Here is a 23708-nt window from a genome sequence, read left to right as displayed (position 1 = left end):
TTTATATGTGTGTGGACTACTATGTAATAATATTGAAATTTGAGATTTTAGCATAAAAATTTTCGCGGGAACTCGAACACTGCAACTTTCCTATCCTAATCACTGCAAGAATAAATGAGAAATTTTGTAGATTGAAAGTGTAACGGTCCAAACCCACCACTAGTAGATATGTCTACTTTGGCCCGTTATGTCTTGTCGTTAACCTCACGGTTTTAATACACGTCTATTATGGAGAGGGTCTAGCCCTACTCCAACAAATGTCTCGCACCATCCCGTGACTGGTTATGATACCATTTGTAACAGCCAAAACCCACCACTAGTAGATATTGTTCGTTTTGGCCTATTACCTATCGCCGTCAGCCTCACGGTTTTAAAACGTGTCTGTTATGGAGAGGGTCTAACCCTGCTTCAATGACTGACTCTGATACCATTTGTAACAGTCCATACTGAAACCATTTGTAACAGTCCATACTGAAACCATTTGTAACAGTCCATACTCACTACTAGTAGATATTGTTCACTTTGGCCCGTTACGTATCGCCATCAGCCTCACAATTTTAAAACGCGTCTACTATGGAGAGGGTCTAGCCCAACTCCGACTACAACCTCTCACCATCTAGTGACGGGCTCTGATACCATTTGTAACAACCCAAGCCCACCACTACTAGATATTGTCCGCTTTGACCCATCACGTATCGCCGTCAGCTTCACGATTTTACAACGCGTCTACTAGGGAAAAGTTTCCATACCCTTATAAAAAATCTTCTCCGTCCCTATCCAGTGGGCATCTCTCATCCAATTTCACGCCCCACTTATGCAAACTCGTGATTTTATAAATAAAATACAATTTGATAGCTTACTTAATAATAGTTAATAGTTAGGAAGAGATTCATTAATCTCTTCCATCAAAGTTGATTATAATGAAGAAGACAAATCACTTGGTATTAAGAAACATTAATTAAACCATAAACTTGTGTATTATTATAATGTTTGAAACTATAGGAGAAGAAAAAAAATGGGGGAATCCATGTGAGAGTGAGAACACCAATTTATAAATTTATAATATGCTTTTATATATACATATTTGCCAGCTGGTTTTGCAGCTTATAGGTATCAATATATTATTTTAATTAATATTATACTATATGGTAAGTTCTTTAATAATTTGGTGCCTTTGTTCTTCATCAAATATCTAGGTTAATAACTTAATCTTAAATTTTAAACTTAATTAAACCCTAACTGAGATGAAAGAATCAAATATCTTGGTTACTGCAACTAATTAAATAATTTAACTATATTTAATTTTAATTTAGTAATTTAATTCATTTTTAATTTAAAAAATAATATTTTTATTTTTTTGAATGTAAGATAAAAACTCGAGCCAATGTATTATTTCATAGTTATTAAAATTTAAATATATAATAAAACTAATTTTCATATAATTAAATAAATTATAGATTTTTTTTAACATAATAATGACAAATTCATTTTATAATATACATAATGTGTCAGTGGGAAGATTAAACAGTATTAAAGAAAATAATTTAATTAATGCCAGCTCATCAATGATTGAAAGAAAAATATTTATTTATTTAATTTATTGGATTTAAATTAGGAATCTATCAAAGTCAAAAGATTTATCCAATCATTGAATTGGATTTTACCCTAATTACAAATTAACTGTAAATGTTAATTATATTGCCGTAAATTATGAATTTTAATTTTGTCACTAATATTTAAAATAAATAAATAAACAAAATAGAAATAACTATATAATCAATTTACAATTTCTCGAGACACAGTAAATACAATTCCCAAACGTTTTTTTTTTTTATCTCATGGCCTTCGTCAAATTACCCATGAGATAATTAACTGATTTTTTTTTACCTCTTCAAAACGAATGGAAAAAAAAAAATTCCGAGTAATTTTTTTTTTCTTCAAGATTTCACAGCTCGGAACAAAAACTGAAAAAAGAAAAAAGAAAAAAAAAATCCGAATTACGGCTCCGATTTGTTTCCCAATCGCCGGCGGAAATCAGATCCGGCCGCCGGGAAAATAATTTGTTTTGATGTGAATTATATGATTTTAGTCTTCAGAGATGCTCTCTAAATGCGGCCGCCATACAACGACGCGGCTGCCGCCGCGGCGGTCCCGCCGTGACGGTTTCTTGTCGGAGACAATATCGGAGAGGTACGAGGTAGCGTCAACGGGGACGGCGGCGGTGGAGTTCTTGGTTTTTTTTGACGAATTTTTGAAGGTGGTGCCGCCGTTTTTTTTCTTCTCCGGCAAGGAAGTGGCCGGAATCAAGAAATAAATACTACCCCTTTTGAGCTCTGATTCCGGGGAGAGAATGAGAATCCGGCGAACGACTCCTTGTGAAGAAGGCTTACTAAGAACATGATTTGGGTTGGCTTTGAGAACCTCGCCGGCGGTGATGGGATGGGCAATTTCCTCCACATGGCCGCTCAAATGGACGATCCGGATCAAATCTAGAGCTCCACAAGGAAGAACACAAGCCAAACAGCACCTTAAACTGTTACCCATTTCCCCAAAAAAAAAAAAATAAATAAATTAAAATTTCAACTTTATCTCTAAAAAGTTTGAATTTTTATGAATGGAGGAAGAAGAAGGAAGGATTCAAAGGGATATATAAAGAACCCCAAAATTACTCGTACGAACAAAACAACAAGTCGTGGATGTGAAGTTACGAGATTGCCCTTTGGAGTAAATCGCAATTCTTGTGGCCTTTTGTTTGTATTTGAAAAATAATTTGTTTCCGTGGTGGGGCTGTTTGGCAACGGTGATAGGGTATCCCTAAAATTATTGGGCAGCTGGCCTAGGGCAGGGCCATGAGAAAATTCATATTAATAACCAAAACATTATTATTATTATTATTATTATTATTATTATTATTATTATTATTATTATGGCAACCACTAATTTTAAGTTTTAATTAAGCTAAGTCGTAAACCATACACAATCATTAAATTCACTCAACGTGATTATGTGATTCTTAATTAAGGTCAACTTTTTTAATTATTAATTAAGCTATGATCTTACCTTGTATTTGAATTCATGGCACATAATATTTTATATATATATATGCATTATTTTAAGGCTTATATAGAGGCCCCACAAATGTGACGAGATTTAATCATGCTGAATAATTAATATACATAAAGTATACAGGATAAGACCAACAAATCATTATAAAATAGCACGTTGAATAAATAACATGACATTGTCACGTCCGGTCGTAAATGAAACAAAGGGAATGAATTTTTGGGCTAAAAGCGATTGATTATGAGTCGAGATGCGAGCTTTTCGGGGCATTTTAGGAACCCTAAAGGGTTGATTATGGGGGGTTTGGTTAAGTATGTTGGGTGAATGGGGGCTGCAAATCCACGTATTTTTGTGTCTGTTTGTATGAAATTATATAAAGTTAAGCTCCACTAAGCTCCTTTGAGGGGACGAAGCTTCGTGGGACATGCACGAATGGACCTCATTTTAGAGGCACCGACCATGTCCTAATCTCCAACAAACAACTTTTTTAATAAAAGAATCCCTCACCTATTTATTATTGGTCTCTATTTATAAAATTTTATGTACCATCAAAACTTTTTTAATATAAATTTATTAAAATTTTGTACTCGGTACCCTTTTTAATCTAAACGAGTGTCGCGAGTTTGCAAACTAATAACATAAAGGATCTATGACGATTCATAGTAATAAGTGAAATAGTATAGATGTACCGTTAAAATAGAGGACAATTTACTATCATAATACCTTGCATGCCCATGCCCATGCCCATCCCTTAACTTGAGATTAGATATGCACATACAAAAGAAAAATATCGCAAAGGGGACCTAAAACTGTTTAATATTAGTAAGCTTTCATGCACGTAGAAGAGTGGTTGTCACACGTCAAAATCACAAAATGGCCAGACAATTCTGACCCATTAATGGGTAATTATCATAAGGTCATATCACACTGTTCCAATACATGTAAAAAGTCACAAGTTATCGACACTTGACAATATCTTAAAAAACACCCTAGCATATAAAATAGCCTCGTCTAACTGAAACAAATCTACTAGAGAGAAGTTTTACATATCGCCGTCAGCCTCACAGTTTTAAAACGCGTCTACTAGAGAGAAGTTTCCACACATTTATAAGGAATGCTTTCTTTTTGTCTCCAATTTGCCTAAACCAACGCTGAATTCAACACTCGTGCGAATGAGGCAACATGATTCGACATCGTTGCATAATTGCCAACGATTCCTCCTCCTAACTCGGTTCCCCCACGGTACACTTTGATAGACAACCTCGACAATACCATGGCATCAGTCGAACTCATAACCATGCGAAAACAAAACCGAAACCCACATCCGAAATCCAACCGAAAAATCAAAGGAAGATGAATTGAAGTAAGTTAATTGTACAAGTATGGGACAAAGAATTATAGGGCATAGCAATGGGCAACGCACGAGGGTTGGGCACATTGAAAAGATTCCTAAACTAATTGTTGTAAGAAACAGGCAGATTGAATCTAAACAAAGATGGAATCATTTGCATTATAATTGAAGAACGTGAGGGAAGACTGTCATTACACCAAAGCCAAGCTGGGAAAACCCCCCCTTAATCAATTTCTTAATCACAACAACATTGATTATTGATTATTAATTAAGGAAATGGTAGTATGTGAGTGTATGATTGAGGCCAACCATGCATTGCCGTGGTACTTGTTCTTGTGAAGCTCTAATTTAATTCTCAGTTTGTAGGGATTGATGAAGATGTTTTGTAGTTTTCAATCTTTAATTCAATATAGCTGGCCATTTACTCTTATTATATTCACATTTCCCCCATCTCATTCAACATTCAATGCATCTATTATTGCATAAAAAATTCTTAGGGTGTGAGCTAACTTGCACGTATTTCGACAATTTTGACGAGATAATCGTTTAACCTTGTTAAATTTAGTTAGGGGTTTACACGGGTTGAGTTGGGTTGGGTTGGAAAAATCTTTTGAACCAACTTGAAATTTCAGGTTGGTTAGGTTGGTGATTCGAGTAACCTATCTTACTCTGGATCTTGAATTGACTACCGATATTCTCAATCATTTTACTAGACCTCTACTAGACCGAGAATTTTGGTTGACAAACTCTTCTCGATCATCCAATATCAAGAATACGTTATAAGCATTTTCAAATTTCTCACCAAGCTCAAAGGTGACATATTCAAAATGTTCGTATTTTCTTTCACAACTTTTCAAGTGATCCAGAGCACCGATCTTGGTGTTATTATCCAACTTGTCTTTACGAGTGTAGGTCAATAACACCCAACTTATCTTCGAATAGAGCTCACAACCTAATCCTCTATTTTCAGTTTGAGTTTGGTTGGATTTTTGGGCACTCAGAACCCATCACTAAAATCGGTTACAAACATTAAATATTCTTGATTTTTGTAATAATATTAAAAGTAGGGTTTGAGTTAGGAAGTAACCTTATTTTGATGTTGATTGGGTTAGTTGGGATGACCCATTTTCCAAAAATTCAACCCAACCCAAACTAAATAAAATCGGTGAGATTCCACATACGGAGAGTGGAACGAAACATTTCTTATGTAAGAGTGTGAAAACCTCTCCCTAATAGACATGTTTTACAACTGTGAGGCTGACAACGATATGTAACGGACATACAAAATCTAGTTTTTTTTTTTTTTATTGTAAAATATAACTCAACCCAACATTTATAGTTTGAGTTGTATTGTCCAAGTTAATCAGGTTCTCGAGTCATACGAACACCTCTAAATTTAGTTATTTATTGTAAGATATTAAATTTTAGATAGATGGTCACTCTTGAGCGTCTATCATCTACCCACGTTCTCTTTTTTATCCATAGCAAACTCAAGGTGGATATAGCTTCATAAATTCAAGTTTCGTTGAGCTAAAAATATTAGAATTTCAAGTAATCTAAGTATCCAAACTTACGTTTATGATTTGATATAGTTCTCGTAAATAGTCTCGTCCCTACCACAAGAACTTCTTAGAATAAATAAAATCGTACCGACCAAATTTATAATAGAACGAAGACGCCGAGCCAAAGAAAGAGATAAGATGAGGAAAGTATGAAAATGGTTGTATAGGTAGGGTTGGGGCATGTGGGTTTGTGGGGTTTGGGTTTGATGGGATGGTTGGTAAGATCATAGATATATATACATATCGGTGGAATGGAATGGTCCTTCTGATCCAAATGTACCTTAATGTCCCATTCTCATATCACGAACAGACCTACTTCCCAAACCGTGTGGCATTCATTACACTTTCTCCATCATCTTTTAACTATTTCTTATATGAACTTCCAAAAGAATATGAACCAATCCCTCACCTTGGAGCCCCCAGATGGTAGGAGATGGCGAGAGCCCAACCACCCCAAGATTTAACGTATTATACCATTTGTACTAAACGTTAGATATTCGAATCTCCACTTATGAATCAAATCGTTTTTGTTTGTCTAAAACAAATAGAGTTTCCTTGTGTAAGATCCCGCATGTACTAGCGAGGAGGCTGAGTTCCAAAGGGAGATAGATAGGAGGTCCCACATCGATTGGAGAAAGAAACGAGTGCTAGTGAGGATGCTGGGTTCTGAAGGAGGGTGAACTGTGAGATCCCACGTCAGTTAGGAAGGGAAAAGCTTAGAGAGGACAATATCTGCTAGCGTTGAACTTGGACCGTTACATGATGTGTTAGTGCAAAAAGATGTTTTGTGGAGCATTGAAAATGCAAGAAAATCTTTGAGTAGGTAAGGCAATGAGATATTATGTTGACCCTCGAGTGGTATTTGTAGATCAAACCAACCCCTTCCTTTGTTTTGGAGTATATATATAATTTTATAACTTTGCTTCATGTCTCCACACATCAAGCTTTTGATACTCACAATCTTTGCTCGGTACACGTTCGTGTTCGTGTCGTTAACCTTCTAATCGAAGATTTTCAATCCATTAGAAATCAATAACTTTTTTGTTTTTTTTTTTTTTTGAATTTGATTAAGAATTTAAATATTTATTGTATTATAATGATAAAAAAAAAAAAAAAATAGTCACAATTTTTAAAATAAAAAAATGAAATGATTATAAAATAAAATGAGCTGGAATTGAATTATTTTTCCTTATTGAGATTGCTATATAGATGAGTTTCTATATAAAGGCTAAATTAATTTTTTTAAAAAAATCTATATTTTGTATTTGTTTTAAAAATATTTAAACGTAAAAATAAAAAAATACTCGTGAATTTTGGAAGAAAACTCTTATCACTTTGTTTAAAAAATAGAGATAAAATTTTTGAAAGTTGAAAGCCATCTTTAAAACACGGTCCAAAAGTTTAAGGATATTTTTGAAACAAAATACTAACGTTTTCATTTAAAGCTAACGAAATTATCATATATATATATATATATATATATATATATATATATCAGTGTATATAACGAAATTAATACTACACAATAGCATTAGTACGATTGAGACAAAATAGTGACAAATTGAAAACATGGATCAAAGTCAACTCGATGGGTAGATTGGTCATTTTCTACCCACCTCCTCCAACTAGGGATGTGAATGAGTCCTTAATGAGGGTTTTAGGGTTTGTAGAGAGAGAAAATGAAATTCGCTCGAAGTAATAGTTTGGGGTCGGAATTTTATCGGAGTTCCTTTCACAAGAAACACTTAGTGGCTTTGAGAGAACCATTATAGGCTTTTGTTTTTAAATCTGTCAAGAATCGAGTAATAACCAAAAGCTAGCGTTCTGGGTTCTTAATTTTTATTTTCAGTAAAATTCGAGAACTTCTCTTGTAATTAAGTTTTGAATTTTTAGGGTGTTGTTATTGGGAATTTTACACCATTTTGGGAAGAAAGTCAGAGTTGATTATGATCGCATATAGAGTTCTACAGAACCTCGAAAAACGGTAAAAACATTGTTCTTGACACTAATTGTAAAAATTATGATGAAATCTAGAAAACTTGTCTACTGAACGTTTGAAGAAGACGGAACAAATGAGCGAAGGTACGCATTGCATAGCTTGAGGGACATGTGTTGGAGTCACAACAATGCGTGTGCGGTTGGCCTAAGAGGAGACGCATGTCGACGGGTTGTTGGCTTGGAGCAACCCGACCCAACCTGTCGCTTGCATTCGATCAGTCTAGCGCTTGAGACCTGAATTGCCCACCTGAACTGACCCATAATGGAAATTCCATTGGAGCGTTGATCATACGGGTAGCCATTGGAGCTGACACGTACTAAGGAGTCGTGCCCCCCAATTTGGGGCGACTAAATGGTTTATGGGATGGGTTAGTCAGCTAACCTCCCATGAATGACGTGGAGGTTAGAATTCACCGTGTTGTCTCCACTTAGTATCGAGTCCTTTGAGGTAACGCCTCAACTTTGGATACCAATTACCGCTACATAAGCTAGCTAAGATAGCTACTCATGTCTGTGAACAACAAGAGCTATATATCTAGACTGCTTATTGAGCATATTTATATTCACATCCCCGTTTCCTTTCTTTTTCAAGTGTCCCAATGCTACTAGTCGAGATGAAGGAGCGTTCAAGAGCTGTGCAATCACAAAAGGGGACATTTCGAAGTGTCAGTTCGTCTTTATGTTTGAACCTTTTGTATTTTATTCTGTAATTGTATTCACGTCCCATTTTGTTTTGTATTTAAATTTTTTTTGTAACATATATTTTGTATTATCGTCCGACAACCAATAAATGAATGCATTAAAATTTTATTTTGTCCGTTACAAGTTTTTTTAAAAAAAAGATATTGTAACTGCAATTGTAATATACTTAACAAATAATGATAAAACTATATTATTATTATTATTATTTAAAATAAAAAGAAAGAAACCGAAAGAACCATTTGAAACATATATTGAATGGCCTTAAATTACTCGAAACTAAATAACTCCATGTAGAAACCTAAGTTATGTCTTTCAAACCCTATAAAAACATACACCAATTCACAAAGATGATATCAAAAACAACTTGAAGAACGCCGCAATGGCACGAGTCAACTATCTCATTGCTGCTCTATCATTCCACATAATTTGGTCATTATGTATTACCAAATTGTGCAGTGCTTCTGATCTTAAAATTTCTCGATCTTTTCCTGCCATTCTTATTTTCGGTGATTCTACGGTAGATACTGGAAATAATAACTTCATTTCCACAATTTTCAAGGCTAATTACTCTCCATATGGCAAAGATTTTCCTGATCATATGGCTACGGGAAGGTTTAGTAATGGAAAACTCATTCCGGACATGGTAGCTTCTAGGTTGGGGATAAAGGAGCTTGTTCCTCCATTTTTGGATCCAAAATTGTTGAATGATGAGGTGAGAACAGGAGTTAGCTTTGCATCAGCTGGCACAGGGTTTGATGATCTAACTGCTACGATATCCAAAGTTATTCCTATGATGAAGCAAATTGATCTTTTCAAGAACTACACTCAAAGGCTTCAAAGGATTGTGGGTGTGGATGAAAGTAAGAAGATTATTGGTAGCGCTTTGGTTATTATTAGTGCAGGAACTAATGATTTGAACATCAATTTCTACGACATTCCCACAAGGAAACTACAGTACAATATTAGTGGTTACCAAAATTTCATACTGAATAGACTACAAAGCTTTATCAAGGTAAATTATACCGTGTGCCCATATTAATCATAATCATTGATTGTTAACACAATAATCAAAATGTCAAATTATAACTTTTCATCTTCATTATTTGATTGAAAATGAACAGGAAATTTACCAGCTCGGATGTCGCAAGATAGTGGTTGCTGGCCTCCCTCCGATTGGTTGTCTTCCCATTCAAGAGACTGTATCGTTTGAAAATCCCCTACATCGAATATGTTTGGAAGATCAAAACTCGGACTCCAAATCCTATAATCAGAAGCTTTCAAAGTTGTTGAGCAATCTACAACCGCAGCTACCTGGAAGTACAATGTTGTATGCTGACATTTACACCCCTCTCATCGACATGATCAATAATCCTCACCAATATGGTAAGTTGGTGCCAATTGAAATAGAAAAATTTATCAACTTAAAAGATCTAACGTCATAAATATTTTGAGGAAATCAAGTTTTAAGAATTGTTTTTAACTAAATTTTGTTTGGGGCATTTGGTTGTATAGGTTTTGAGCATACGAACACAGGTTGTTGTGGAACTGGATTGGCAGAAGCAGGACCTCTATGTAATGCCCTAACCCCAACGTGTGAAGATCCATCAAAGTACATGTTTTGGGATAGCATCCATCCGACTGAATCAGTCTACAAGTCCATCACTGAATTGCTTCTCAAACAATTTTTCTGATCATGCTCGAAAAGTTTAAGCATTGAATTCGTCTTTACCCTTTGCAAGATTTTCCTAATTATTTTGAAGTTTAATTTTACTTAGAATAGTATATTTCTTAAGACTAAATAGGTAATTCAACTCTTATAAAAATTGTAAAACCTCGAAATAACAAAATAAAATAATAAAGTTCTCCACATCTATATGTATACCAAACCAACAAACATGGGTTTGAAATCACTAATCAATGAAGTAAATAGAGAATTCTCTTACAAAACAACTCTATGCGATTTTGATTGACCTTTCGCCCCTAGCCACATGGGTTTGAAATCACTAATCAATGAAGTAAATAGAGAATTCTCTTACAAAACAACTCTATGCGATTTTGATTGACCTTTTGCCCCTAGCCACAAGTCATCCCGTATATTCACATTTCTCTACTATGAGCGTACAATTAGGTAAAATTCAATTGCTTAGGAGACACCTTCCTAACTTTTGTGCTAGATTTTTTTTAAGGCATAAAATACCCTTATTCACGATTCAAGTATGCCAAGTATTTCATATTTTAAACTTGTAAGTTTCAATTATATTTTCAAACGGTAAGGATTGACTAGAATTGATAAATATGTGTTTAGGTACTAAGTCTTGAAATCTATTTTCAACTGAATTATAGGTCACCCAACTTTAATTGGTCTAGGCCTAGCTCAATGGTCCGGGGAGTAGAAAGAGAGGTGGAAGCTTTGTTGACACCGTACCAACCACACTCCTATTACACCCTCTAAACCAGTGGAGTTCGCAACACCACGTACTGCGGACTCGGCGCTGAATGCTGATCACGATGATGGTCTTGCGGCTAGGTACCGGAGGATTGAAGACCTACTGGGAGGAGGTGAACCACAAGGACTGGCGGTGCGCGAGCTCAAAGAAGAAGTGGTCGAACTGCATGCCATAAGTGCGGATAAACCGAACTCTTTCGTCGAAGCAGAAAGGAACTCGTGCTGGTTGAAGACAATGTCGGAAGAGCTGGCGGCCATCATTGAGAACAAGACGTGGAGTAAGGAGGACATGCCATCAGGACACCGAGCCATAGGGGGGCTCAAATGGGTGTTCAAATTAAAACAGAATGAAGAGGGAGAAGTTGTGAAGCACAAGGCCCGTCTGGTGGCGAAGGGTTACGACCAGAAGCATGGTGCAGATTTCGAGGAGGTATTCGCGCCGGTGGCAAGGTTGGAATCCGTCTGCCTGTTGCTGGAAATCGCGGCACATTGCTCTTGGGAGGTCCACCACATGTACGTGAAGTCCGCTTTCCTTAACGGAGAGCTTAAGGAGACCGTCTATGTCCGACAACCACCTGGCTTTATGGACAACGACAACTCTGATAAGGTACTGTGCTTGCATAAGGTACTCTACGGGCTTTGGCAAGCACCACGAGCCTGTAACGCGAAGCTCGACAATACCCTACTGTCGCTGAAGTTCAAGCGCTGTGCCTCTGAGCATGGCATGTACATGCACGGGCACGACGAGCAGCGGCTGATTGTGAGAGTGTACGTCGACGACCTCATAATCACTGAAGGGGAGATGAATATTCTTGGAAGATTCAAGACGGAGATGTCAAAGAACTCCAAGATGAGCGATCTCCGTGCTTGGCTGCTACTTGGCATCAAAGTGCAACAGAGTATTGCCGGGATCACCATCTGCCAAAGTGCATACGCGAAGAAGCTGCTGAACACAGTTGGGCTAGCGGACAGTAACCCTACAAGGACGTCAATGGAGGCCCGACTCTAGTTAAGGAAGGCCGGCACTACGACGGTAGTTGACGTCACCAATTACAGCAGCATTGTCGAGAGCCTACGCTATCTTATAAACACACGTCCTGACCTTGCTTATTCCGCTGGATACGTGAGTAGGTTTATGGAAGCACCTGGGGAGGAGCATCTTGTGGCTGTCAAGTGCATCCTGTGCTAGGTGGCTGGAACCAGACGCTGGGGTGTGAGATACTGTGCAAGGAAAGGAAAGGAGAAGCTTGAGCTGGTCGGCTACAGTTTGAGTGACATGGTGGGTGACGTTGATGATTGTAAGAGCACCAGCGGGATGATTTACTTCCTCTCAGGCGGCGCGATCTGCTAGCAATCAACTAAACAAAAGGTAGTTGTGTTGTCTTCTTGTGAAACCAAGTACATCGCCGCTTCGACAGCAGCCACACAGGGGGTTTGCCTTGCTCGGCTGATGGAAGAACTCATTGGAAGAGAAGGCGGTCCACCAATGTTGTACGTGGACAACAAAGCTACGATCTCCATGATAAAAAATTCAGTTTTGCACGACTGGAGCAAGCACATAGATATCAGGTTCCATTACATCCAGGAGTGTGCAGATCTTGGGCTTACCAAGATTGACTTCATCCGAACAGAGGAGCAGCTTGACGACATTTTCACCAAGTACTTGGCGCGGGTAAAATTTGAGGAACTACTCTCAAAGATCGGAGTTCGAATAATAAGGTAGATATACCACGTCTTTAAGGGAGAGATTATTTGATAAAAAGCTATGGTTTTTCTTTATTTAGGTTATTCACATTTTTCTTAAACTCAGTTTAATTTTTATTTTAGGCCATCTGAAATAACGCTACCTTTATTTATAATGGAAAGAGCGTATTTTCAGGGGCCAACTTTAGGCGCAATATTTGTGGGTCACTTCCCCAATTTTAGTATGTAATTTGTTTTAAATAGCTAAATTAACTGAGAAACATTTGGACCGTGTCTTAAGCAAAGTCAAATCCCAAATTTTCGATACTCTCCCTCTTTCTGTTATAATCTTCTGCTTTTCTGTTCTTTCTTCTCTCAACAAATTCTTCCGCAATTTTTCTTCGCGAATATTTCTCACCATGCGAATTGCTCAATCAAAGATAACAGCCCTCACCACCACGGCCACCATCATGTAGCTGCTTCAAGCCCTCACCACCCTCACCACCACCATGGCCACCATAATGTGACTGCTCCAAGCCCTTACCATCACCATCACCGTCACCACCACCACATGCCTACGCAGTCCAAGTTCAATGTCATCAATCTGTTGAATGTCACGATAACCCTGTTGTTGCACCAACTCATCATGGCAGTCACCACCAAGTAGCTGCATCAAGCCCTCACCACCACCACGGCCACCATCATGTTGCTGCTCCAAGCAACCCTCACCATGCCCAACACAAAGTAGTTGCCCCCTGGAATTGAGCTTGGCAAGGTGGGAACGCGTTTCATTAATGGATGTATTCTTTCATATCATTTCATAAACATATCATAGTCATACGTTTATAAATATATCATAATCATATCGTTTCATAAACATATCATAGTCTTATCAATTCATAAACATATCCTAATCATATCGTTTCATAAACATATCCTAGTCATATCGTTTCATAAACGTACCATATTCATAAGCATATCATAGTCATATCGTTTCATAAACATTTCACACATGTCAAGCATATAACACGTGTAGAACCATAGGAACATGTTCTTATATAAATATCAATTCCTAATCGTGCCAATAGTAGAGTCATTTACTTGGTTGGCTTCAGCCAGCGTTCTCCCTAAACTTGAACCGACTGAGTCGAAGGAGTCAGCGTATGCATGCACAACATGTGTCACTGTGGAAAGAAGATGTGTACGCAGGTTGTGAACACGTGTCACGCTCTCAATTTGTTCCTACGATGCGTTAGTTGTGGCCAAAGATACTGGGCTCGATTGGGCCAAACATTTGAGGTCGGCTGAGCAATCGATGTTGTAGGTGGCTTTGGGGCATGGTTCATGGCTACTGGGCTTCACGCTGATTGTGGGCCGAGACTTGGGTTTGTCTTAATTCGGGCCATAGGTTGTAATCATGGTTCGTATAAGCCACTGGCGCGCTAAGAACAACGGATGGACGAAAGGTAAGGCCAAAGTGGAGTGTGTCCTTCAATAGGGAAGAATACTCTTGACAGTAAGTAAGTGATCTGCGATAAGGGCATGCAAAAATTGATGACAGAATTGACAACATGGACAATATTGGACACGTAATGGTTAAGTATGAAGTGTGCCAACAAAAGATTGATAGAGAGCTGGATAAGAGAAAGGAGAACCGTCAACTATCAAGTGTTGAGAAACAACTATGTGTGTGGAGTGGTTTTCTACTGAGCACGAGTAAGAATATCTAAACCATATTTTAACTGACTAATAAAAAGACCATCAGTAATGGGTGAAGCTTCAAGACTAAGAAAGTATTGAGAGAGCAAAAATTCTTTGTAGCAAACTCAGAATGAAGCTTGCGAGTAAAGTTTTCGAGAAGAGATGGGTTGTTGCCAGTAAGAATAATATCATCAACGTAACGAAGAAAATAGATAAGATTTTACTATTGATGAAAGACAAAAAGAGACGTGTCAACGCGACTACAAGAAAAACCAAGTGTGAGAAGAAATGAGTTGAAATGCTAAAATCAGATGCGAGAAACTTGCTTTAAGCCATAGAGGGCTTTCTTTAATAGACGACATGAGTGGGAAAGTGAGAATGTTTCATATAAAAATGTAGAGTAAGAGTGCCATTGAGAAGACATTCTTGACACCAAGTTACCAAAGAAACCATTTATTTATGACAACAAAAGAAAGTACAATGCAGATAGCAGTAGCTTTAACAACAAGACAAAAAGTGTCAGTGTAGTTGAGACAAGGAATCTGAGTATAACCTTTTGCAACAAGACGAGTCTTGAAAAGCTCGACAGATCAATGAAGCAAATATTTGGTGTGAAAAACCCATTTAGAGCCAACGATGTTGCTGTTGCATAGGCGAAGAACCAAAATCTAAGTTTCATTTGTTGTAAAGCTCAAATTTCCTCATCCATGGTAGCAATCCAAACACGATTCTTAGTAGTAGATTTGAATTCTCTTGGCTCGATGAATGCAAGAAGAGCAAAAAGAAGTCCAAATGAACCCAAAACATAAAAAATTGTTGGATGACGAGTTTTGAAAATATCAACTTTTGCTCGTGTGATTGTAGGATCAGAGCCCAAAGAAGATGAGGAATCAACAACATGTTCAATAGAGGGCGAATCAGAAGCCAAGGGTGGCAAATAGGAACCTACAAGAGAAGTATCCATTTGCACATACTCATCCCCAAGGTCATAACAAATATCACATGGAGAGGAGCTAGATCGAGAAATGTGCAGCGAAGAAGGGGTACGGGGATCAATATGGTAAAGACGCAGCTCCAAGAAATTTGAAATATGAAAAGAGGAAAGAGACCTAGGGACAGCAGGAAAATGAGCTTCATCGAATTGAATGTGACCGGTGATATATAGCCTAGTGGTGGTTTGATCAAGACAACAAAACCTTTTATGCATTTGAAACAATATAAGTTTCATTTTACTCTAACCTAGACACCTTCTTTTCCACCTTGATGCATTTAAACTTTTCGTCCAACTCCTACATGCAAATCATAGCATCTCATTGATTATTGTATATTATTGTTTGAGATTTAATGACCTTTCAGTTTCTATAGTCGATACCCCTTTCAGTTTATACTAGATAACTTTTCGGTCATCGACTCTTGTAGTTGTTGTAGGTACCTTGATCTCAACTATATAAATTAACAAATAAACTATATTATTTTTTTTAGAAAAAAAAGACAAATAAACCGAATGAACCATTTGAAACAACATAGCATTCAATGGCCTGAAATTGCTCGCAACTAAATAACTCCATGCACAAACCATAAAGAGCTTACTTTTAAGTCTATCAAACCCTATTAATACATACACCAATTGACAAATATGATATCAAAAAAAAAAACTTGAAGAACACCACCAATGGCACGAGTGAATTATCTCATTGCTGCTCTATCACTCCACGTAATTTTGTCATTATGTATTACCAAATTGTGCAGTGCTTCTGATCTTAAAATTTCTCGATCTTTTCCTGCCATTCTTATTTTCGGTGATTCTACGGTAGATACGGGAAATAACAACTTCATTCCCACAATTTTCAAGGCTAATTACTCCCCATATGGTAAAGATTTTCCTGGTCATACTGCTACTGGAAGGTTTAGTAATGGAAAACTCATTCCTGACATGGTGGCTTCTAGATTGGGGATAAAGGAGCTTGTTCCTCCATTCTTGGATCCAAAATTGTCGAATGATGAGGTGAGAACAGGAGTCAGTTTTGCATCAGCCGGCACAGGGTTTGATGATCTAACTGCTACGGTATCCAAAGCTATTCCTGTGATGAAGCAAATTGATCTTTTCAAGAACTATATTCAAAGGCTTCGAGGGATTGTGGGTGTGGATGAAAGTAAGAAGATTATTGATAGCGCTTTGGTTATTATTAGTGCAGGAACTAATGATTTGAACATCAATTTCTACGACCTTCCCACAAGGAAACTACAGTACAATATTAGTGGTTACCAAGATTTCATACAGAATAGACTACAAATCTTTATCAAGGTAAATTATATCGTGTGCCCATATTAATCATAATCATTGTTTGTTAACACAATAATCAAGATGTCAAATTATAACTTTTCATCTTCATTATTTGATTGAAAATGAACAGGAAATTTACCAGCTCGGATGTCGCAATATAGTGGTTGCTGGCCTCCCTCCGGTTGGTTGTCTTCCCATTCAAGAGACTGTATCGTTTGAAAATCCCCTACATCGAATATGTTTGGAAGATCAAAACTCGGACTCCAAATCCTATAATCAGAAGCTTTCAAAGTTGTTGAGCAATCTACAACCGCAGCTACCTGGAAGCACAATGTTGTATGCTGACATTTACACCCCTCTCATCGACATGATCAATAATCCTCACCAATATGGTAAGTTGGTGCCAATTGAAATAGAAAAATTTATCAACTTAAAAGATCTAACGTCATAAATATTTTGAGGAAATCAAGTTTTAAGAATTGTTTTTAACTAAATTTTGTTTGGGGCATTTGGTTGTATAGGTTTTGAGCATACGAACACAGGTTGTTGTGGAACTGGATTGGCAGAAGCAGGACCTCTATGTAATGCCCTAACCCCAACATGTGAAGATCCATCAAAGTACATATTTTGGGATAGCATCCATCCGACTGAATCAGTCTACAAGTCCATCACTGAATCATTTCTCAAACAATTTTTGTGATCATGCTCGAAAAGTTTAAGCATTGAATTCGTCTTTACCTTTGCAAGATTTTCCTAATTATGTTGAAGTTTAATTTTACTTAGAATAGTGTATTTCTCAAGACTAAATACGTAATTCAACTCTTATAAAAATTGTAAAACCTCAAAATAACAAAATAAAATAATAAAGTTCTCCACATCTATATGTATACCAAACCAACAAACATGGGTTTGAAATCACTAATCAATGAGAACACACAATCATGACCTAGGTCATCGTCTAGCCAACCTAACTCTAACGACCTAGCTCTGTGCAGGTAAGCACACTCCACAAGGAGAACACACAATCAAACACCTGAAGCTAACACATTGTGTATCATGCTCACATACAAGCAAACAAGTTCAACGGGGAGACAACATCCATCTATCACCTAGAGCACATATCGCAATAGCCCATCCTCCTTTCTAACACAGTAGAAATCATATAACACAACATTCATCACAAATCTCATCATAGGGACATATTGGTAATTTCTTAAATCATGCATAACATAATCATCCATATTGTCAAACTTGTATTTTAGTCGTGCATATTCTCTTCCATATTTTAGTCGGACCATTGATTTATTTTATTTAAATTCATGTTATCTATTTTTCCTTGTTGATTACTGTATTGTTTTAAAATTTTATTATGAACATTTAAGTCTATACATTATTATTTTATTAGAAAAAATAGTCATTAAAGAATATCCCACGCAACCTTTTCTCTTTCCACCTTCTGTTCATAATATTTTTCTTTTTAATTTGTTGAACCAAAACATTCCTGAATCAAATTCTTAAATTGACATTTTAAATCATATATAAAACTTTAATTAAGATTGATAGAGAGCTGGATAAGAGAAAGGATAACCGTCAACTATCCAGTGTTGAGAAATAATTATGGGTGTGGAGTGGTTTTCTACTAAGTACGAGTAAGAATATCTAAACCATATTTTAACTGACTAATAAAAAGACCATCAGTAATGGTGAAGCTTCAAGACTAAGAAAGTAATTGAGAGAGCAAAAATTCTTTGTAGTAAACTCAAAATGAAGCTTGCGAATGAAGTTGTCAAGAAGAGATCGGTTTTTGCCAGTACAACACAGATAGGATAGCAGTAGCTTTAACAACAAGACTGAAAGTGTCAGTGTAGTTGAGACAAGGAATCCGAGTATAACCTTGTGCAACAAAATGAGTCTTGAAAAGCTCGACAGATCCATCAAGCAAATATTTAGTGTGAAACACCCATTTAGAGTCCACGATGTTGCTGTTGCATAGGCGAAGAACCAAAATCTAAGTGTCATTTGTTGTAAAGCTCGAATTTTCTCATCCATGGCAGCAATCCAAACACGATTCTTAGTAGTAGATTTGAATTCTCTTGGCTCAATGAATGCAAGAAGAGCGAAAAGAAGTCGAAATGAGCCCAAAACATAAAAAAATGTTGGATGACGAGTTTTGAAAATATCAACTTTTGCTCGTGTGATTGTAGGATCGGAGCCCAAAGAAGATGAGGAATCAACAGCATGTTCAATAGAGGGCGAATGAGAACCAAGGGTGGCAAAGAGGAACCTACAAGAGAAGTATCAATTTGCACATACTCATTCCCAAGGTCATAACAAATATCACATGGAGAGGAGCTAGATCGAGGAATGTGCAGTGAAGAAGGGGTAGGGGGATCAATATGGTAAAGACTCAGCTCCAAGAAATTTGAAATATGAAAAGAGGAAAGAGACTTAGGGACAGCAGGAAAATGAGCTTCATCGAATTGAATGTGATCGGTGATATATAGCCTAGTGGTGGTTCGATCAAGACAACAAAACCTTTTATGCATTTGAAACAATATAAGTTTCATTTTACTCTAACCTAGACACCTTCTTGTCCACCTGGATGCATTTGAACTTTTCGTCCAACCGAATCTGCTACATGCAAGTCATACCATCTCATTGATTATTGTATATTATTTTTTGAGATTAATGACCGTACAGTCTATAGTCAATACCCCTTTCAGTTTCTATAGTCGATACCCCTTTCAGTTTATACTAGATAACTTTTCGATCATCGACTCTTGTAGTTGTTGTAGGTACCTTGATCTCAACTATATAAATTAACAAATAAATTATATTATTTTTTTTAGAAAAAAAAAAAAAAAGACAAATAAACGGAATGAACCATTTGAAACAACATAGCATTCAATGGCCTGAAATTGCTCGCAACTAAATAACTCCATGCACAAACCATAATGAGCTTACTTTTAAGTCTATCAAACCCTATTAATACATACACCAATTGACAAATATGATATCAAAAAGAAACTTGAAGAACACCACCCATGGCACAAGTGAATTATCTCATTGCTGCTCTATCACTCCACATAATTTTGTCATTATGTATTAGCAAATTGTGCAGTGCTTCTGATCTTAAAATTTCTCGATCTTTTCCTGCCATTCTTATTTTCGGTGATTCTACGGTAGATACGGGAAATAACAACTTCATTCCCACAATTTTCAAGGCTAATTACTTCCCATATGGTAAAGATTTTCCTGGTCATACTGCTATTGGAAGGTTTAGTAATGGAAAACTCATTCCTGACATGGTGGCTTCTAGATTGGGGATAAAGGAGTTTGTTCCTCCATTTTTGGATCGAAAATTGTCGAATGATGACGTGAGAACAGGAGTCAGTTTTGCATCAGCTGGCACAGGGTTTGATGATCTAACTACTACGGTATCCAAAGCTATTCCTGTGATGAAGCAAATTGATCTTTTCAAAAACTATATTCAAAGACTTCGAGAGATTGTGGGTGTGGATGAAATTAAGAAGATTATTGGTAGCGCTTTGGTTATTATTAGTGCAGGAACTAATGATTTGAACATCAATTTCTACTACCTTCCCACAAGGAAACAAGAGTACAATATTAGTGGTTACCAAGATTTCATACAAAATAGACTACAAAGCTTCATCAAGGTAAATTATCCGTGTGCCCATATTACTCCTAATCAATGTTTGTTAACACAATAATCAAAATGTCAAATTATAACTTTCCATCTTCATTATTTGGTTGTAAATGAACAGGAAATTTACCAGCTTGGATGTCGCAATATAGTGGTTGCTGGCCTCCTTCCGATTGGTTGTCTTCCCATTCAAGATAGTGTATCGTTTCGAAATCCCCTACATCGAATATGATTTGAAGATCAAAACTCGGACTCCAAATCCTATAATAAGAAGCTTTCAAAGTTGAGCAATCTATAGTTCCAACTACGTGGAAGCACAATGTTGTATGCTCCAACTACTTGGAAGCACAATGTTGTATGCTGACATTTATACCCTCTCATCGACATGATCAATAATCCTCAACAATATGGTAAGTTGGTGCCTGTAGAAATAGAAAAATTTATTAACTTATAGATCTAAGTCATAAATATTTTGAGGAAATTAAGTTTTAAGAATCATTTTCAACTAAATCTGGACATTTGGTTGTACAGGTTTTGAGCATACGAACACAGGTTGTTGTGGAACTGGATTGGCAGAAGTAGGACCTTTATGTAGTGCCCTAACCCGAACGTGTGAAGATCCATCAAAATATATATTTTGGGATGGCATCCATCCGACTGAAGTAGTCTACAAGTTCATCGCTGAATGGCTTCTAAAACAATTTTTCTGATCATGCTCGAAAAGTTTAAGCATTAAATTTGTGTTTACCTTTGCACGATTTTCCTAGTTATTTTGAAGTTTAATTTTACTTAGAATAGTATATTTCTTAAAACTAAATAGATAATTTAACTATTATACAGATTTTAAAACCTCAAAATAAAATAATACAGTTCTCCACAAGCCCTTTATTCATATACATTTTTTCATTTGTAAGTTTCAAACTGTAAGGGTTGGTTTTGATGCTCAAGTTGAGTTACAATAAGCTAGTTGATAAATTTGTGTTTAGGTACAAAGTCTTGAAAGCTATTTCCAACTGAATTATAGGTCACACAACCTTAATTGGTCTAGGCTTGACTCAATGGTCCTAGAAGTGGAAAGAAAAGTGGAAGCTTTGTTGACACCGTACCAACCAACGACCTAGAGGCTACCTTTGTCTTGCTGAGTTGCTACAATCTTTCTATTCTTTGACCTTGGCAGCTTACTTTGTTACGTAGTGAAGGATCAGTGACTTAGATTGAAGCACGACCTCATATACTCTGTAGGGACAGTATGGTGTTAACCTGAACATCATCCATGGAAGGTTAGGTGATAGACTCTTCCATGAGACCATAAAGTCACTAAACCTTGAGGAGCGACCCCCTGTGTGTCGGCCAGGTTAACATATGTTTTCTCACGCCCCCCTCCCACGAACAGGTTTAAGCATATAAGCCTTATTCAGCAGACCGCTAGTCATTTCCATATGGGTGTGGCATATAGTCATCTCAACACACCTTCCCTATCCGGCCTGTGCCTATCTTGACGATGTGAGTACCGGCGTACAATCTCAAAAAAAAAAAAAAAAAAAGAGTACAAGAGTGGATAGGTAGCAAAACTTTAATGACACTGTCACATTGTTATGAGCCTGAAGAACTACCCTTGGTCGTCCTTGGTTGCCTTGGAGTTCAACCAAGTTCTTAGGGGTTTCTAGGCAGTTTGAATCTCATCTCTCGTTTTCAAAACGCTTGGGGTTAGCTCCTCGAGGCTAATAAAAGTTCCTAGGTGCACTTAGATCTAGACCTCCTATCCCCGCTCACGATCTTAGGGTGAATGGTCTATTGGAAACTTTTTGACTTTGGTCAACATGTAAACTACACTAATTGAGTTCTCTCATGCATGCTTTGCTAGGGAGATGTACCTATCGATCACCTAAACATGTAATCTATAATGTAAACTTTGCCTTGGTCATATCGGAGAGTTGAGGACACTTATGGATTCCTATGACAAATAGGTAGCTTAAAGCGGGCTCCAGGTTATTCTGTTGTTTTGACTCTTCGAGTCTTTCTTAGTTTGGGAGCACTAGTAATGTAACGACCCAAAATTTTCTACTTAATTTAAGGTCGCTACTGTATACATATCATAAACATTGAATGTGGAAATACTTCATTTAAATCCCATACAACGTAATCCTTATCTTAAAACACAGCCATGGACTTACATGTTTCGAAAACATCTTTAAAAACAATGACACAACAAAAGGTTAAATAAAATAAATAAATGTTTTAAGTTAAAAACATCCTATTCTAGCCTATGTCTAAGAAAATAAATACCACTATCGTATGCATGTGCTATGGTCTCGAGTTGCGATGTCGTCGTCAGCCGTACAGGAATGTCTTGCCTTAACTTGAAAAATGTAGTAGCACATGACTTGAGTATTTAAAGAAATACTCAGTGAGTGACCCCACTATTGGGGTTCAATGCAAGAACATGCAAATGTAATGACGGGACCTATCGTTTCAATCTATTTTCCTACGGTACTGTCCTAACGGGTAATTTGAACGTGTACCATATACTCTACACACAGCCCATACGTGCGAGTATGAACTCAACAATCAGTTCACACACCATAGGACCACCATTCTTGTCAAGCAAGCATACTTTGGGAGCTTCTTAGGCCGGACACCCATTAGAACTAGTAACCGTCACAGCAACGCTATGCAAAACATAACGATTGTTGTCCTGCCCTTGGATGTACGCGTCCGTACCCTCGTTCCCCCAAATGCATGAGCACACATAATGCATGAGGTCCCCAATATTTCTACTTTTACCATCAATGAATATAACCCCGCTATCATCTTTCATGCTTAACATGTCATTTCTTATTTTTCGGTCTACGTATCATACATAATCCTAACAGAGTTACATTTCATTTCATTTATCGTGATATCATGTCATTCATAACATGATGTATACATACAATTTAGAAAACATAACATAATGCTCCATGCTTTTAACATGTCATTTCATAACGTGCAATTCATACAACAATTACATCCATGGTCGCACAAAACAATCTAAACATAACATATCACATCACAAAATATCGTATCATAAACATGTCATATCGTTAACATTTCGTGGTCATATCGTTCCCTAACTTATCATAGCTTTAACGTTCTTATACGTATCACAGTCATATCATCACAGGAACGTATCCTAACGCTATCGTTCTATCAATCTATCACAAACCAATCTCTTTCTACCCATATCCTAACCATATTCTTTCATCAATCTCCCC

General features: G+C 36.9%; 3 protein-coding genes and 1 pseudogene across 3 annotated transcripts; 3 read left to right on the top strand and 1 right to left on the bottom strand.

Moving 5' to 3' along the window:
• Positions 1-1746: 1746 nt before the first annotated feature.
• Positions 1747-2604, bottom strand: LOC111796057 (uncharacterized). The gene has a single exon (XM_023678745.2). It carries the CDS (start codon positions 2542-2544, stop codon positions 2086-2088), a length of 459 nt encoding a protein of 152 aa, XP_023534513.2. The 5' UTR covers positions 2545-2604; the 3' UTR covers positions 1747-2085.
• Positions 2605-9055: 6451 nt separating this feature from the next.
• Positions 9056-10367, top strand: LOC111795079 (GDSL esterase/lipase At2g30310 pseudogene; annotated as a pseudogene).
• Positions 10368-16026: 5659 nt separating this feature from the next.
• Positions 16027-17490, top strand: LOC111785568 (GDSL esterase/lipase At2g30310-like). Its single transcript, XM_087123928.1, has 3 exons — positions 16027-16811; positions 16921-17182; positions 17312-17490. The coding sequence occupies exons 1-3, from the start codon at positions 16179-16181 to the stop codon at positions 17488-17490; spliced, it is 1074 nt and encodes a 357-aa protein (XP_086980054.1). The 5' UTR covers positions 16027-16178.
• Positions 17491-19828: 2338 nt separating this feature from the next.
• Positions 19829-20838, top strand: LOC111795078 (GDSL esterase/lipase At2g30310-like). The gene is made up of 2 exons (XM_087124325.1): positions 19829-20467; positions 20576-20838. Exons 1-2 carry the CDS (start codon positions 19835-19837, stop codon positions 20684-20686), a joined length of 744 nt encoding a protein of 247 aa, XP_086980451.1. The 5' UTR covers positions 19829-19834; the 3' UTR covers positions 20687-20838.
• The last annotated feature ends 2870 nt before the right edge of the window (positions 20839-23708 follow it).

This window comes from Cucurbita pepo, chromosome 5, assembly GCF_057944985.1.
Source record: "Cucurbita pepo subsp. pepo isolate OVF chromosome 5, ASM5794498v1, whole genome shotgun sequence".
NCBI lineage: Eukaryota > Viridiplantae > Streptophyta > Magnoliopsida > Cucurbitales > Cucurbitaceae > Cucurbita > Cucurbita pepo.
The sequence above is the reverse complement of the archived record's forward strand: the minus strand, read 5'-3'. Positions and strand labels throughout refer to the sequence as shown.